This window comes from Lacerta agilis, chromosome 2, assembly GCF_009819535.1.
Source record: "Lacerta agilis isolate rLacAgi1 chromosome 2, rLacAgi1.pri, whole genome shotgun sequence".
NCBI lineage: Eukaryota > Metazoa > Chordata > Lepidosauria > Squamata > Lacertidae > Lacerta > Lacerta agilis.
In genome coordinates, this window is record NC_046313.1 from 108,462,121 (window position 1) to 108,477,473 (window position 15,353).

General features: G+C 46.9%; 1 protein-coding gene and 1 non-coding gene across 3 annotated transcripts in view; both read left to right on the forward strand.

Annotated features, from left to right (window-relative positions):
• Nucleotides 1–8,160: 8,160 nt before the first annotated feature.
• Nucleotides 8,161–15,353, forward strand: part of LOC117042183 (carnitine O-acetyltransferase-like) — a 36,234-nt gene continuing 29,041 nt past the window's right edge. The window contains exons 1-3 of one of the 2 annotated variants that reach the window (XM_033141699.1): nucleotides 8,161–8,333; nucleotides 11,533–11,754; nucleotides 12,917–13,035. In XM_033141699.1, coding sequence (XP_032997590.1) covers nucleotides 8,268–8,333; nucleotides 11,533–11,754; nucleotides 12,917–13,035 — 407 coding nt within the window. In that variant the 5' untranslated portion in view covers nucleotides 8,161–8,267. The remainder of the gene's footprint in view (nucleotides 8,334–11,532; nucleotides 11,755–12,916; nucleotides 13,036–15,353) is intronic. The other variant, XM_033141698.1, reaches the window with a different exon arrangement.
• On the forward strand, nucleotides 14,440–14,511 carry TRNAC-GCA. Its single transcript has one exon. It is a non-coding gene; the product is annotated as a tRNA-Cys (tRNA).

Below are 15,353 nucleotides of genomic sequence, written 5' to 3' on the forward strand. Positions count from 1 at the left end.
ACAGACTGAATGTTTACTTGGATAGGATTCTTATTGTGTCAAACTGGGCTTGCTGCCATGTAAATAAATTCACCTGGAGACTGCAATATTGTTATGAACACTTAACATGGAGTTTTCTTCTGAGCAGGCATGCATAGCATTGCCCTGTAATTGTTCTAACCACATTGTCTCTTATAAAGGTGTACGGCCTTGATCTTCTCTGAGACTGCAGGCGAGATGGATTTTTTAAAATCATCTCTCTTTCGCTTGTGAAGATTTACTAACACATTTCGCTGCCTCAAGCAGAATTGCAACACTTCAATTTTTTAATGGTACTTTTTTTTAGGAACATCAAAAGCAGAGCATCAGTTCATGTACTTCAGCATTGTCCACACTGACTGGCAGCAGCTCTCCAGGGTTTCAGGCAAGGTTCTCTCCAACTCCCCCCTGGAGATGCTGGGGATTGAACCTGGGAACTTCTGCATACAAGGTAGTTGCTCTACCACTGAACTACAGCCCTTCCCTTTTTTGACCTTTCACGTGAGCCAGATACAAAGTACCGTAATTAGTAGATGAATGAGTTTTTCCTACTTGCATTTGCAGGCCTGCAGTTTGAGGCATGGCCACAAGGACCCGTTGGAAACCTCAGATCTTGTCATATATACACATATAATGTGGTACCTTGGTTCTCGAACTTAATACATTCCGGGAGTCCGTTCGAATCCCGAAACAGTTTGAAAACCAAGATGCGTCTTCTGATTGGCTGCAGGAGTTTTTCAGCTTCTGAAAAACATTCGCAAACTGGAACACTCACTTCCGGGTCTGTGGCATTTGGGAGCTGATTTGTTTGGGAGCCAAGCCGTTTGACTATGTTACAAAAATTAGGTTCAACCCCAGAAGGGAGTCCATGAACCCAGGGGAGAGCCTTAGTAGGGCTCCCCTCCTCTCAAGAGCACTTATGAATAAATAGACACGATACAGAATCTCCCAAAGCAAGGCGATAGCCCTTTATTAGAAACTGCTGCAGCAGGGTGCCTTGCAAGCAAAAGACCTCGAACAAAGGCGCGCAAGCTCCTATATAGACTTTTGAAATTGCCCCCCTCCAGCTCAAGACCACCCCTCCATACATTAGAATTACCTCACAAATTGGGAGGGTCTGGTAGCAGTGATCTGAGCATCTTGGACCCTGCCCCCATGTCTCCTCTTGCCCTCCACCAAAAACCCATCAAGTGAAACAAAAGATATTTACATTTCCCTATATCCCAGCCAAGTTAATCACACCCTTTTGTCTGACACTCAGATATCAGGATGCCAGAGATTATCACTCAGGCAGAGGGCTGCTGAGTAGCTGGAGGGGCAACCCCCCCCTTTTTGTTCCTGAGACAAAGAAATACTTGGTCAGTTGGGAGTCAGAATGGAGTGAGGCCTGTTTTCCTGTGCTGTTTTTTCAGACATGTGGCCTTATTTGTTTTGGTACATTAATAACAATATATATGAATAAAATACCTTAAAATTCTTACAACAACTACCAAGGTACCACTACACACACACACACACAACCTTAGTTCCACCCCCCCATTCCACAAAGCCACATTTTGCCTCTGAAAAATTAAGGATGGTTCAACGTTTAGTCATGTACAGCCTCTGGAAAACCGAGGCAGTATATCCTTACACTGCCAGACACAGGAACAAAATAAAAAATGTTCCACTGACTGACTCAGCTTCTCCAAAATTGGTTTAAGGGCAAGATCTGAGCTTTTCAATTGTTCCTTCTGCCTTCATATACCTTCATGTAGCATCTTGATCTGGAGGAGAGATCAGTATTTATTTACTTAATTTATATACTGCCCTATACCCAAAGGTCAGGGCAGTTCACACAATGATGATGCTGTTGTAAGTAAAAATCTGCCCTTATTCCCTTATGGGTGTTATGGAAATTATGGGGGGGGGTCACCTAAGCAAAGTCTCCTCCTGAGTAAACTCATTTGGGGTATGGAGTGATGCCCTTAAGGGGACCCATCTCTCTGCCATGATCCAGTAGGCGAAAGACCACGTACACAGGGAAATGCCTCAGCAGGTAATCTCTGGGTGCTTCAGGCTAATATCCCTCAACCAGAATCCCATTGTTCTCTCCCAGATAAGTGCTCAAGGTATCCTTGCCAGTACTTAACACCCATTCACACTTCTCAGGGCTATCTCCCTGATATTGCTCTGTTTCCCCCATATGCTAATCTTGTCTTTCCTGTTTTTCCTATATGTAAATCATGTATAACCCTTCCCTTTTGTGAGGTAGTGATGATGTAGTGATGATGTTTCCAAACTGTATTCTGGGATATGATAGGAGTTTTAAAAGTTCTTGTAACACTGTTCTGGGGGTGCAGTTTGACTGTAACCTATTGCGCAATAAACCCTGTCTTGTCCTTGCTCCAGTGGCTGGACTTCTTTTATTTAACTCCGCAGAAACCAGTGGGCCTATCCCTAAGGGCCAGGTGGCTGGGCAGTTCCACACCTGGGATTTTTCCATTACAGTTGGTGCCGAAAGCCGGGACTTGCGGTTCTCCCATGTTGCTGACTGGGGGCCCTGAAATCTTCAGCCGGCACCAGGCCATTTGCCTGGGAAGATCTTTTGGACCCCCGGCCATCTTCAGGGGCGGTAATTTGCAAGTCTCTAAGGAGCCAGCCAGGGAGCAAAGACAAGATCCAGCCGGCTTATTCATTGATCCCGGGATCCCAGCGCAGGACGCGTGAGTATAGGTTAAAGGGAAAAACCCAGTGCACTGGTGGGAGAGGGGTGGTGACTCCTGGCAACGAATTCTCTGCCCTCTTACCTGTTATTACTTCTTGCCTTTCTCTTGGTCCAGACCACAAAGCCTGTGGACCTTTGCTCAACTCGACAGGGGAGTTCTGAGCTCTATTACTTTCTCTCAAATTCTCTGGCCAGCCGCACCGAGACTGGGCCCGAACGTAAGACGGGGAGGACGGCCTAAACAACCACCTCACCGCTGTGGGCACCTTATCGAAAGCAAGGGGTCAGAGTTCTTTTTCATACTTCTGCCTGCCTTATCGGTGTGGAGCCCGAAGAATAAGTCGGGGAGGACGGCCTAAACAACCACCTCCCTGCAAACGGGTGTCCTGTCGACAGAAGGGGTTGGAAGGACTGTCTTCTATCCAGGGGCCACCCGATCTGGCACCACATTGAGTGGGCGTTCAGTAGGGTCCCCCCCTTTTTCTCAAGTTTGTGACAATAGGTAGGAGGTTGCCAGGAGGGAGAGCTTGGTCTGAGGGGCAGGACAAGGCAGAGTGGTAGATTGCACCCCTGGGAAAAGGAATAAGGAAGAAGAGGTCTGGGGAGGGAACCAGACGGTTGTTGAGGTGTACACGGAAGTTTAGTTGATAGGTTTAGTTGTTAAGTTTTCTTTTATATTAAAACCCCTTATTGTCTAGACAAAAGTTAGAAGATCTCTGCAGAAACTCATGGCCAATTGGCACTGCCAATATAAAACCCAAACTCCGCTGGCCACCGGATGGATCCTTTAACATGGATCGCCTAAATTCCATGAGAAAGCACTTGATGGAAGGAAGACCCAGCCAATTAGAAATTTGGGACCTTCCTACTAACTTCGCTTAATGAAACAAAAGGGAAGTGAGCCAACTACTTACAATAACCAACTAAAGGATGGAAATATATATTTACATGTTACATGTTGTCTGTTATGTGTATGTGAGTCTGTTGTGTCTCTGTCATTTTGTTTTCCTTATGTAATTTCAGTGATCTTAAAAGGGTCAGAGAAAACCAGAAACAATTACAAAAATCCAGTCTGAGAGCATGTATGTTAGAGATCTTAAGAGAGTTGTTTTAAAACTGGCCGTCAGACTGCCCTTCTTAAGTGTGCATAATTTAAAACTGCAAGCTTGCTTCAAATTTTTAGTTTAAAGAAAGTATTTGGACCTGATCAACTTAAACATGATATGTTTTAACCCTCGATTAGGAGCCGCCCAGAGTGGCTGGGGAAACTCAGCCAGATGGGTGGGATATAAATAATAACTTATTATTATTACTGAATATAAAACTGAGGTGTGAGCAAATATTTATTATTCAAGAGAGGCTCCAAAAGTGTCCCTCCAAGTGGTAGGAAAATCCCCTGAAGGGGTTTGACTGTGTTCTGAGAGGGGGATTCCCCCCCTTCCTCTTGCAACTGAACAGGAAAGAAATCTGTACCTAATGAGAAATGTTTAGTTGCAACGTAAGTTTATGAGAGCTAGTCTACTATTGTGTTCTAGTCTACTTTGGAATGTGCTGTGAATTTAGCCTAATGTTTCTGCTGCAGACAGCCAAGTGGAGTATAATTGCTCTCGCAAGCTAAACTGCAGCGCCTGTAATTTCATTAAGCCTTAGGTAGGTCTCCCTTTGAGAGAGAAATGTGGTTGCTGTTGTTCTGAGGAATTGTTATGACTATATGCCTATGAAAATATGGTGTTCCTTCTAGGAAAAGTGTTATTAAGGGTAGAAGCTTCCATAGCCAGCAATTGTCTATCTGAGTCCAGTTTTAACTTTGATTCGGTTGGACATAAGGGTTATTGTAAGGCTCCCAATATCAGTCTGTAAGATCAGCCAGGATAAACTGGCCCTTTTCTTGGAAAATGCCCCTTCAGTTTCTATCTCTTTCTGGTCCCTAGGTCCCCAAATCGGAGTTGGCCCAGGTTCTCCTTTTGAGTTTGTCAGCCTTAGAAATTGGCCATAGCTTCTTAAGGGTGCACAGTTAAAAAAAAAAAAAGTGTGAGGGCTTAATCAACCCAAAAACATGGCAAATATTGAAATGGGTGGAAGTGGTGTGTAAAGATTTGTTGTTTTAAAGAGACTGTAGAAGGCCATTTTCCCCCCTCTCCAAAGAGAAAAAGAGGGTGTGTGTGTGTGCTTACCCCTTTTCCTGCAATAAAGGGGAGCAGGCAAAAAAGGGGGATTTGTAACTTTGAATTTTTATATAAAATTTTTGAACTTGTGAACTCAGTGTTCAATACACATTTTTTCCTGCTGCAGAAGTCTTAAGTTTTACAAGATAAATTGCAGTGTCTGATTTTCATCAGCCTTGAGCCTTTAAAAAAAGGTTTTCTTTGTTCTGTCTGAGCCTTTTCCTTCCCCATCTTCTTCTGTGCTTAAACAGGTAAATCTACTCCTGAGTAAGGTTCCTTAACATGGAAACTTGGGGGGGGGATGGTTGCTAAGGGTAACCCCCCTTCTCACTTTCTCATGTAGTTATTTTAATTCTTAACTCCTATGCATTTGTTCACTAGGCTTTAGGAAATTTGTTCAATCATTCACTTTAATTTTAAATCACTTCTATCAAAATCTAGGCTGTTTGAAAACTAAGGTACGATTGGTTGGATCAATTCTTGAATAAATACTATTCCTTATAAAAGACTCTCCCTATCAAATCTTAGGAAAACCGTCTGTTCACTTGTATCTTTAAGAAAATTTCTCTAAGAACTTGCCATCTCTAGTCTAAGGAAAAACTCACTCAAACTATCTTAACGTTTGCTAAAAGGTTCTGTATAAAGATGGTACTTTTCTTTTCCTCTTAGTACATGTGTGCTTGCATGATAGTTGTGTCTGTGTACAGAAGAATGTGTCTCTCTCTAGTAGTAAAAATCTTGTGAACCCTGTAATTTAGGGGGTTGGACTGGATGACCTCAGGGTCCCTTTCAACTCCCACTTTATAGCTATGTGGAAGGCCATGCCATGTGTCTGCAAGCATTGGAGGGTACTTTTTAAATCCTGGGGTGGTGGTGGGTTGAAATTCAGCCCAGCTTTCAGAGTTATGAGTAGAGTGCTGTGTTTTGTTTTATAAAAGGAGTGATTACCAATTCACCTAGCTTAAGTTTTAAAGTTTAAGCACATACTTGAAGAGCCTTAAGAGGCGTGACATGCAAGTCCCTTTCAGGTTACATACACCCACACCTGGGAGGTTGGATGCCATGATAATATTTAGTGTATATAACATGCAGGACGAAAGGGGGGTGGGAAATATGTCTATCTCTGAACTGTAGTTCAGTGCGGAGAAAGGATTTGCGGTTCTTTCAGAACCTGATGCAAATCTATCTCCGAAGGGGGGAATGTTATGGAAATTATGGGGGGGGGTCACCTAAGCAAAGTCTCCTCCTGAGTAAACTCATTTGGGGTATGGAGTGATGCCCTTAAGGGGACCCATCTCTCTGCCATGATCCAGTAGGCGAAAGACCACGTACACAGGGAAATGCCTCAGCAGGTAATCTCTGGGTGCTTCAGGCTAATATCCCTCAACCAGAATCCCATTGTTCTCTCCCAGATAAGTGCTCAAGGTATCCTTGCCAGTACTTAACACCCATTCACACTTCTCAGGGCTATCTCCCTGATATTGCTCTGTTTCCCCCATATGCTAATCTTGTCTTTCCTGTTTTTCCTATATGTAAATCATGTATAACCCTTCCCTTTTGTGAGGTAGTGATGATGTAGTGATGATGTTTCCAAACTGTATTCTGGGATATGATAGGAGTTTTAAAAGTTCTTGTAACACTGTTCTGGGGGTGCAGTTTGACTGTAACCTATTGCGCAATAAACCCTGTCTTGTCCTTGCTCCAGTGGCTGGACTTCTTTTATTTAACTCCGCAGAAACCAGTGGGCCTATCCCTAAGGGCCAGGTGGCTGGGCAGTTCCACACCTGGGATTTTTCCATTACATGGGGTATACAAGAGCCCTTGCAAAGTCCTTTGCAGGTTCTCCATTGGTAGGAGTAAAAAACAGAGGCCAACCAGAGAAGATTGAGAAGCAAAGCAGCTAGTAAGCTTGATCTTTATTGAAGCTGTTGCAACAACGGTGTTTTCAGGGAAAAGACCCAGAACAAAGCAAGCATGCTCTTATAAAGACATTTCAAAATCCCTCCTGGAGTCTAGCCCACCCCCAGAAACATCCATCACGGAAGAGGTGTACCGTAACCCAAGCTCATCACCCAGATGCATCACACCTTGTTGTTGTTGTTCAGTCGTGTCCGACTCTTCGTGACCCCATGGACCAGAGCACGCCAGGCATCACACCTACACCACACAAAAAGGCGTTATCTGATGCCTCTTCTCAGTAGCCTGGCCATTCCTTTGAGAAGGTAATCTTTAATTCCTGGAACAATTAAATCCCTCACCCCTCCTTCCTTGCAGAGACCGATTTGGTAAACATCTGGTCATTTTGAGAGTCAAAATGGTGTGAGGCCTGTCTGCCTCAGACATGTGGCCTGTTTGCTTGGAAAATTAATAACAATTATAATATATATATATAAAAGAATTGTAAATTCTTACAACAATGCTTATAGTAACTCCATGCCATTGAAAGCTTCACCTGCTGGTGTCTGTGGAGACCATCCTGTCTGAGAGTCCTGCCTGGGGGGGCATGTTATCCCTGCCGTTCAGGACATTTTCTGCCTGGCCTGTGAGGGTGGGGCCTGGACTGACTCCAGCTGCAAAAGCTGAGGCTGCTGAACAGATTCTTAAACTGGGGTATTGTTTAAGGGTTTTTTGTTGGGGTGGGTGGCGCTGTTGCTGTTTTTGGTATTATTTTTTTGTATCTTTATTTTTGGTCTTACAATTTATGTGGGAATTGCACAACTCGGTTGCATATTTTTTGATGTTTTATTTATTGTTTATCACTTCTTTTGCCATGTTGTAACCATATTTGTTGTTTTTTTGTCCCCATGTTGTAAGCCGCCTGGAGCACGGTTTTAACTACGGAAAGGCAGCGTACAATTAAAATTATGCGAACCTGAATATTCTGCACCCAGATAAATACAAGCCTGGGAACTTAATTCAGAGACGCGGCGCTGTAGGATGTATCCCGGGAAAAGGTTGCAAAAGACAATTTCGCATCCTCTCGCAGCTACAATGTGAAGCCCCGCCTGCAACATTCTTTTGTCGCTCCGCTGGAAGAGATTTGCAACACGTTCCGTTCCTTGGTGGACAAAAAACTTCTTCCCCCTTGCAGCAAAAACGCCAGTTGTGTTATGGCTCGAGATCAAATGCACAGCAAATCCCAGGACCTTACCAGATGCATTTGGTGGGGGGGAGAGTGGAGGGGGGGGAGCACCCGGAGAAAGCCCCACCCCCATTTCCCAACCACCCTCTTCCTCCCTCCCTTTCAGGAAATGACAAATATTTGCACCCGGGTCAATCAGCCCTCCTGCCTCGCCCCCACCTAAACCCTCCCTCCGCCCCCTAAGGCAGCTCCGCGAACCCCATAGCTGCTCAGGAGGGCGCATGGGACACCGGCGATGGGCAGGTGGGGGCTTATGTGGCGGGCCTGGGGCCGCACGAAACCCCCGGGATTGAGATCCGCAGTGAGTGGAAAGCCTCGCTTTTTTATTTTTATTTTTAAAGAGAGATGCGTGCGATCCCAACGAGCGTGGGCGGAGCCCGTTGTTTTTGCAAACACGCTGCCCGCCTGCGGACGTGCAGGGAGCAGCGTCTGCAAGATGGGGAAGGGGCGATGGGTGGGGATCGTCCTTGCGCGCAGACTTGGGTGGGAAATCCCGCGGAGCTGGGGGGGGCGGGGACGACTCTCTCCTCACGAGGAAGCCTATGCACGGGATCGGATCGAGTTGGGAAATGGAGAATCCTGCAACAACAACCCCCCCCCTAACCAAAAAAAATCCCCACCCACATTTGATAATGAGCGGCAGAGGGAATCGCAAAGCGTGTTTTGCAAAGCGTGCGCGCCCTCGGGGCTTCCATATGGCGAGCGTCCGCCTGCAAGGGAAGCAAGGAAGGTGGACGGCTCTTGCACAGAGGATGAAGGGGAAAGTTGCCACGAGTTTAGCCTTCAAATGATCGCAGCGCCCGCGAGAGTGGAGAGGCCCGGAGAAACTCTGCAGTGGGTGGAGAGAAGCCCTTAGGATACAAATGGGTGGGGCCGCTCCAGACAGAGCAAAACCGCAAAACTCCTATTAAAAAACAAAAACAAAACAAAGCCATTTGCGATCTGAACATGGTTGCCACCTCTTTTTCCATTTCCTCCTGCTCCGCCATTGGCTTTGTGTGTCGGAAGGTGGCGCATGCAACCTGCATTTAAAGCACATTCCGCCAGCGACCCAAGAATCCTGGGAAATGCAGTTTACCAATCACGGTACTACAATTCCCAGACCCCTTTTCTAAAAATGATGGTTCCTAAGATTCGTTTGGGGGGGTGTGCTTTAAAAATCTGATTTGTATGCACCCAAATATTCCTGCTAGGCCTGTCTAGTCCAGGAATGGGGAACCTCGGGCACAGTTGCTAAATGCAGTTTTCCAAGCTCCATTTTCGGGCCCTCGGGTCTCTTTGCCAGGCCATTCCTTCTCACTGGCCCTCCTTCTGTGTTTTGCTTGTCTGGATGAAGAGTTTGGGGGCATGCAGAAACATCTGGCTTTTGTGTCACTGGGACATACCCAACTGCACAATGGTAAATGTAAACAGCTGCTCCTGGCACACTTTTGCCTCTGGCATGTGACCCCTGGAATTTGCCCTCTCTGGGTGGCAAAATTTCTCAGCCCCTGATCTAGTCCCAACATCCTGTTGCCATGGTGGCCGGACAGACGATGCCACTGCCATAGAATGACCGCAGGCAGGACATGAGGACAATAATGTTTTCCCACCTGTGTTCCCAAGCAGCTGGCCATCAGAAGCAATGAACTCTTATTCCTCACTATAACCAGACTTCTAAGAATGTGTGCCCACATTCCTCCCCTTTTGTTTAATCTGCAGTCTACTCATTTAAAACTATCCCCCGGAAAAGATTCCTGGGAACTGTAGTTTGTTACGGGTGCTGGGAATTGTAGCACTGTAAGGGGTGGAGCTCCGAGAGATAATAATAATAATAATTTATTATTTATACCCCGCCCATCTGGCCGGGTCTCCCCAGCCACTCTGGGCGGCCTCCAACAAATACCAAAATACAATACAAAGTCACAGTTTAAAAACTTCCCTAAACAGGGCTGCCTTTAGGTATTTTCTGAATGTCAGGTAGTTGTTTATTTCCCTGACCTGTGATGGGAGGGCGTTCCACAGGGCGGGCGCCACTACCGAGAAGGCCCTCTGCCTGGTTCCCTGTAGTTTTGCTTCTCGCAATAAGGGAACCGCCAGAAGGCCCTCAGCGCTGGATCTCAGTGTCCGGGCTGAATGATGGGGGTGGAGACGCTCCTTCAGGTATACAGGACCGAAGCCGTTTAGGGCTTTAAAGGTCAACACCAACACTTTGAATTGTGCTCGGAAACGTACTGGGAGCCAATGCAGATATCTCAGGACCAGTGTTATGTGGTCCCGGCGGCCACTCCCAGTCACCAGTCTAGCTGCCACATTCTGGATTAATTGCAGTTTCTAGGTCACCTTCAAAGGTAGCCCCACGTAGAGTGCATTGCAGTAGTCAATCAAACCCTCTTCCCGGGGAACTCGGGGAATTTTAGCTTTCTTGAAGGCACCCTGACACCCTTAACAAAACTACAGTTCCCAGGATTATTTGAGGGGTGGGGGGAGCCATGACTGTTTAAACCGGTATGCTACTGCTGTATAATGCGGAGGGGGCCTTGGTCAAACGCAGAGTAGACCCATTGAAATTTGTGGTCATGACTGACGTAGGACCATTAATTTAAATGGGCTTCCTCTGCATAGAACTCAATTTGAAAGGTTACATACTCTGCTAACCCTGAAATAATGCTTCAGGTTAAGAACTTTGCTTCAGGATAAGAACAGAAATTGGCAGTGCAGCGGCAGTGGGAGGCCCCATTAGCTAAAGTGGTGCTTCAGGTTAAGAACAGTTTCAGGTTAAGAACGGACCTCTAACCCGAGGTACCACTGTATTTGTTGAGTGCAGTGTTAGAAACTCAGATACAGAAACTAATCGCCAAATGGTACCTTAAACCTAGGTTACGGTCACCGCGCTGGAATGTCTAGGTGCCTTTTTTTTTTTTACAATGAAATTTCTTATTCTTGGTGTTATTCCCCCCCCCCCGTTTCTTTATATTTTAAAGAAAAAAATTCAGTGCGGTTTACAACACCTCAAAACATCAAATAAAGCAACACAGGGGAAAAAAATCAAATTCAAGCATCAATTAAAAAAAAAAATTCAGATCCGTGGCATTTTACATTTCCCAGCTTTATATTTAATTTATATAGCTGTCCCGTAGCAGAAGGACTCTAGGAAGCCAGTGTAGCGTAGTGGTTAAAGTGTCAGGCTAGGTAACCTGGGAGATCAGGGTTCAAATCCCCACTCAGTCAGGAAACTCAACGGGTGACCTTGGAGTCAGTCGCAGCTTATTAACCTACCTCACAGGGTCGTTGTAGGGATTAACAGAGGAAGGGGGGGTTGTGGGGTGAACCATAGACTCCTTGGAGGAAAAGATGGGATATAAATAAAGCCGCCTTCCGACCTACTTAAGGAAGCTGAAGGGGCCAGCCAGATGGAGATATCTGGCACGCAGAGATCACCTTGTGGCGCCTGGGGGATTTCTGGCCCTGGTTGAGTGGGAGGGACTGTTCTTTTGACTCCGCCCTTTCTTCCCTTCCAGGCACTCCACTGCAGGCATGCCTCGTCCTTCCCGCTCCCTCGCCAGCCCCTGCCGTCGCTGGCGGAGACCACGGCCCGGTACCTGCGCTCCCTGGAGCCGCTGGTGAGCCCGGAGGAGCTGGAGCAGACGCAGAAGCTGCTGGCCGAGTTTGGGGTGCCAGGCGGAGACGGCGAGAGGCTCCAAGCGCGGCTGCAGCGCCGGGCGGACCGCATGGAGAACTGGGTAAGGAAGGGGGACCCGGGGCTCCGCGGAGAGACCCCACAAAGCCGGAAGAAGCTGCCGGTGGCAGTGGGGCTTCCCAGCAGAGCTTTTAGGGCAGATTCACGGCATACATTGAAAGTGCTATGCTACCACGTTAAACAGCCATGGCTCCCCCCCCAAGGGATTCTGGGAACGGAAGAAGAAGAAGAAGAGCTTGGATTTGATATCCCGCTTTATCACTACCCGAAGGAGTCTCAAAGCGGCTCACATTCTCATTTCCCTTCCTCCCCCACAACAAACACTCTGTGAGGTGAGTGGGGCTGGGAGACTCCAGAGAAGTGTGACTAGCCCAAGGTCACCCAGCAGCTGCATGTGGAGGAGCGGAGACGCGAACCCGGTTCACCAGATTACGAGTCTAACGCTCTTAACCACTACACCACACTGGTTCTCGAGAGATGCTGAGCTGAGAGATGCTAAGCTCCTCACAGAGGTACAGCTTCATTATACACCTTGATTTTCGAACGTAATTGCTTCCATTTTTGGACGCGCCTCAGCAGTCGAGCGGCTTCCACTGTGTGTTTTTCCATTTTCTCAACGCATTTTGCCGACCGCCCGTTGCTTCTCAGTTTTCGAACGTTTCGGAAGTCGAACGCTCTTCCGGAACGGAATATGTTTGAAACCCGAGGTTGCGCTGTATATTTTTTGTAATTTTATGTTGCGAACTGCCCTGAGATCTACAGGTATAGGGCGGTACACAAATTTAAACGACGAAGACGACAACACAGTTTCCAGAGTGGTTTCACAGTCACTGGGAATGCAGGACACTGTGACGGAAACCAGGGCGCACGGAAACACTGTTTACCTTCCCGCCACAGTGGTACCTATTTATCTACTTGCACTGGTGTGCTTTTGAACTGCTAGGTTGGCAGGAGCTGGGGCAAAGCAACGGGAGCTCACCACCATTGAGCGGATTCGAACCACCGACCTTCCGATCGGCAAACACAAGAGGCTCAGTGGTTTAGTAAACTCACCCTGAACAACTCCCTCAATGGCAATGGTGCCCACTTGAGAGGCGCCGGAATTGAGTTCCTGTTATTTCCTGGGGGGGTGACACATCAGGGCAGAGAGAAGTGTGGTATTCCCTCGTCCTCCAAATATTCTAACTGTATCCCGTTCATTCCAGATCACAGACTGGTGGGTTCAGTCAGCATACCTGGAAAGCCGCCTGCCGCTGGCTGTTCACTCGAGCCCCGCTGTTGTGCTGCCCAAGCAGGATTTTAATGACTGGAAAGGACAATTGAGGTAAGGAAGGGGGCAGTGGGTTGGGGATGGAAGGATACTCAAGGCGGGTGTGGAATTTTGACAGTCGGTGGGGAAGCTGCCTTGGCTTTAGGCTGTTCAGGTTTTGTTCCCTGCACAACCCACTTCTGAGGTCCAGCTCCGAGGGTCTTCTGGCAGTTCCCTCCCTGCGAGAAGTGAGGTTGCAGGGAACCAGGCAGAGGGCCTTCTCGTAGTGGCGCCTGTCCTCCCATCAGATGTCAAGGAAATAAACAACTATCTGACTTTTAGAAGACATCTGAAGGCAGCCCTGTTTAGGGAAGTTTTCAATGTCTGATGTTTTGTGTATGCAATCAAATGCCAACAGTGCCCTTCAGCTCTCTATATTGGACAAACAGGCCAAACCCTACGCCAGAGGATAAATGGACATAAATCTGATATCAGGAATCAAAAGACAGAGAAACCAGCAGGAGAACACTTCAATCTCCCAGGACATTCTATAAAAGATCTCAAAGTAGCTGTCTTAATACAAAGAAATTTCAGAAATAGACTGGAAAGAGAAGTGGCTGAATTGCAACTAATCACCAAACTTAAAACCATGGAGAAACCTGGTCTGAACAAAGACATTGGATTCTTATCTCATTATACTTAACAAAGCTATCTTTAGCCATCTCACCCCTTGCCTTTCCCTGCAAGACTAATTGGAGCCGTTAAGAGTCGTCAACAGGTTTTCCACACCTATCAGCTGATCACCCATTCCCACCACCCTTCTGAGTAATACCCCTCCCCACTCCCTCACTATATTTAAGGATCTGGTGACTTCTGTTTCAGTGTATCTGAAGAAGTGTGCATGCACACGAAAGCTCATACCAAGAACAAACTCAGCTGGTCTCTAAGGTGCTACTGGAAAGAATTTTCTATTTTGTTTCGACTATGGCAGACCAGCACGGCTACCCACCTGTAACTGATGTTTTGTTGTATTTTTAATACAATAAAACATCAGACATTGGGTTCTGTTCATCCAGGGGGAACCTTTGGCCCGCCAGAGTTTTATGAACTCCCAACTCCCATCAGCCCAACCCAGCATGGCCAGTGGTCAGGTGTTGTGAGAGTTCTGCAACACCCGGATGGCACAGGTTCACCATGCCGTGTTAATCCTGCAGCAGCAGCTCTTATTCCAGCTGTTCGTGTGAACACTTGAATCCGGGTTGTTGCACAGCTGCTCCAGGCTGAGTCACGGTGTTTAGAAATGAGCTCACCCGGACACCGAACTAGTTAAGCATGATGTATAATTACAAAGTGGGTGGGTGGCAATTAACCACAGCTATCCCTGCAGTAAATAAACCTGTTGCTGGCAGCAGATCAAAGTGGACCAGGTGACCAAACCTGTATCCTTATGATGGCTTCTTGGGAAGGAACAATTGTACTGGGGGTATAGCTCAGCGGTAGAGCATTTGACTGCAGATCAAGAGGTCCCTGGTTCAAGTCCGGGTGCCCCCTCTTTTTGGAGGAATTTGCATTTTTTTATCCTTCCCTAGCCCCAGTGTTTCAGGTTAGTTAAAATGTGTAATCATTTTTCCTTTGGAAAATATTGCAGTAAGGGTTAGGACAGGCCCCATATTCCTTGTTCAAGTTCATTGCTCCCTTATGTGTGTGTGTGGAGGGGGGGGGAGAAAACACCTTTTACATTTTTGGTTCCTCCAATCCCCAATGCCTCCTCTTGTGGGCAAAATCTTGAAATACTTTGGCGGGTAGTTTTGTCATTGAAGTGAACTTCTGAGCGATACCAATACAGTGGTACCTCGTGTTATGGACGGGATCCGTTCCGGAGGCCCGCCCGTAACATGAAATGCGCTGCGTCTGCACAGGTGCGCGGCGCGATTTGGCACTTCCGCACAGGCGTGAGTGGCGAAACCCGGAAGTAACCCGTTGCGGCACTTCCGGGTTGCCGTGGGACGTAACGGGAAAAGACGCAACATGAAGCGGATGCAACACAAGGTTTGACTATATATTTTGCTGTTGGAACTGGAGCAGCAACTCGATGTCCCCACATGTCAAGGCACATAGCCCTGAAGGGCTGGCTATTATTATTATTATTATTATTGTTGTTGTTGTTGTTGTTGTTGTTATTGTTATTATTATTATTATTATTATTATTTTATTATCTGTTCATCTTGCTGAGTTTATGTTGGCCTCTGTGGCAGAAAACCCACCAGTGCCTCTCTGTGGCAGTAAAGCTATAAAAACAATGTCCCTCTCATGACACCCAAAAGCAGCTGCCTGAGGCATACCTCCTTTCGCCCAACAGTAGGGTCGGCCCCATGGAGATACTCTGAGGCCCG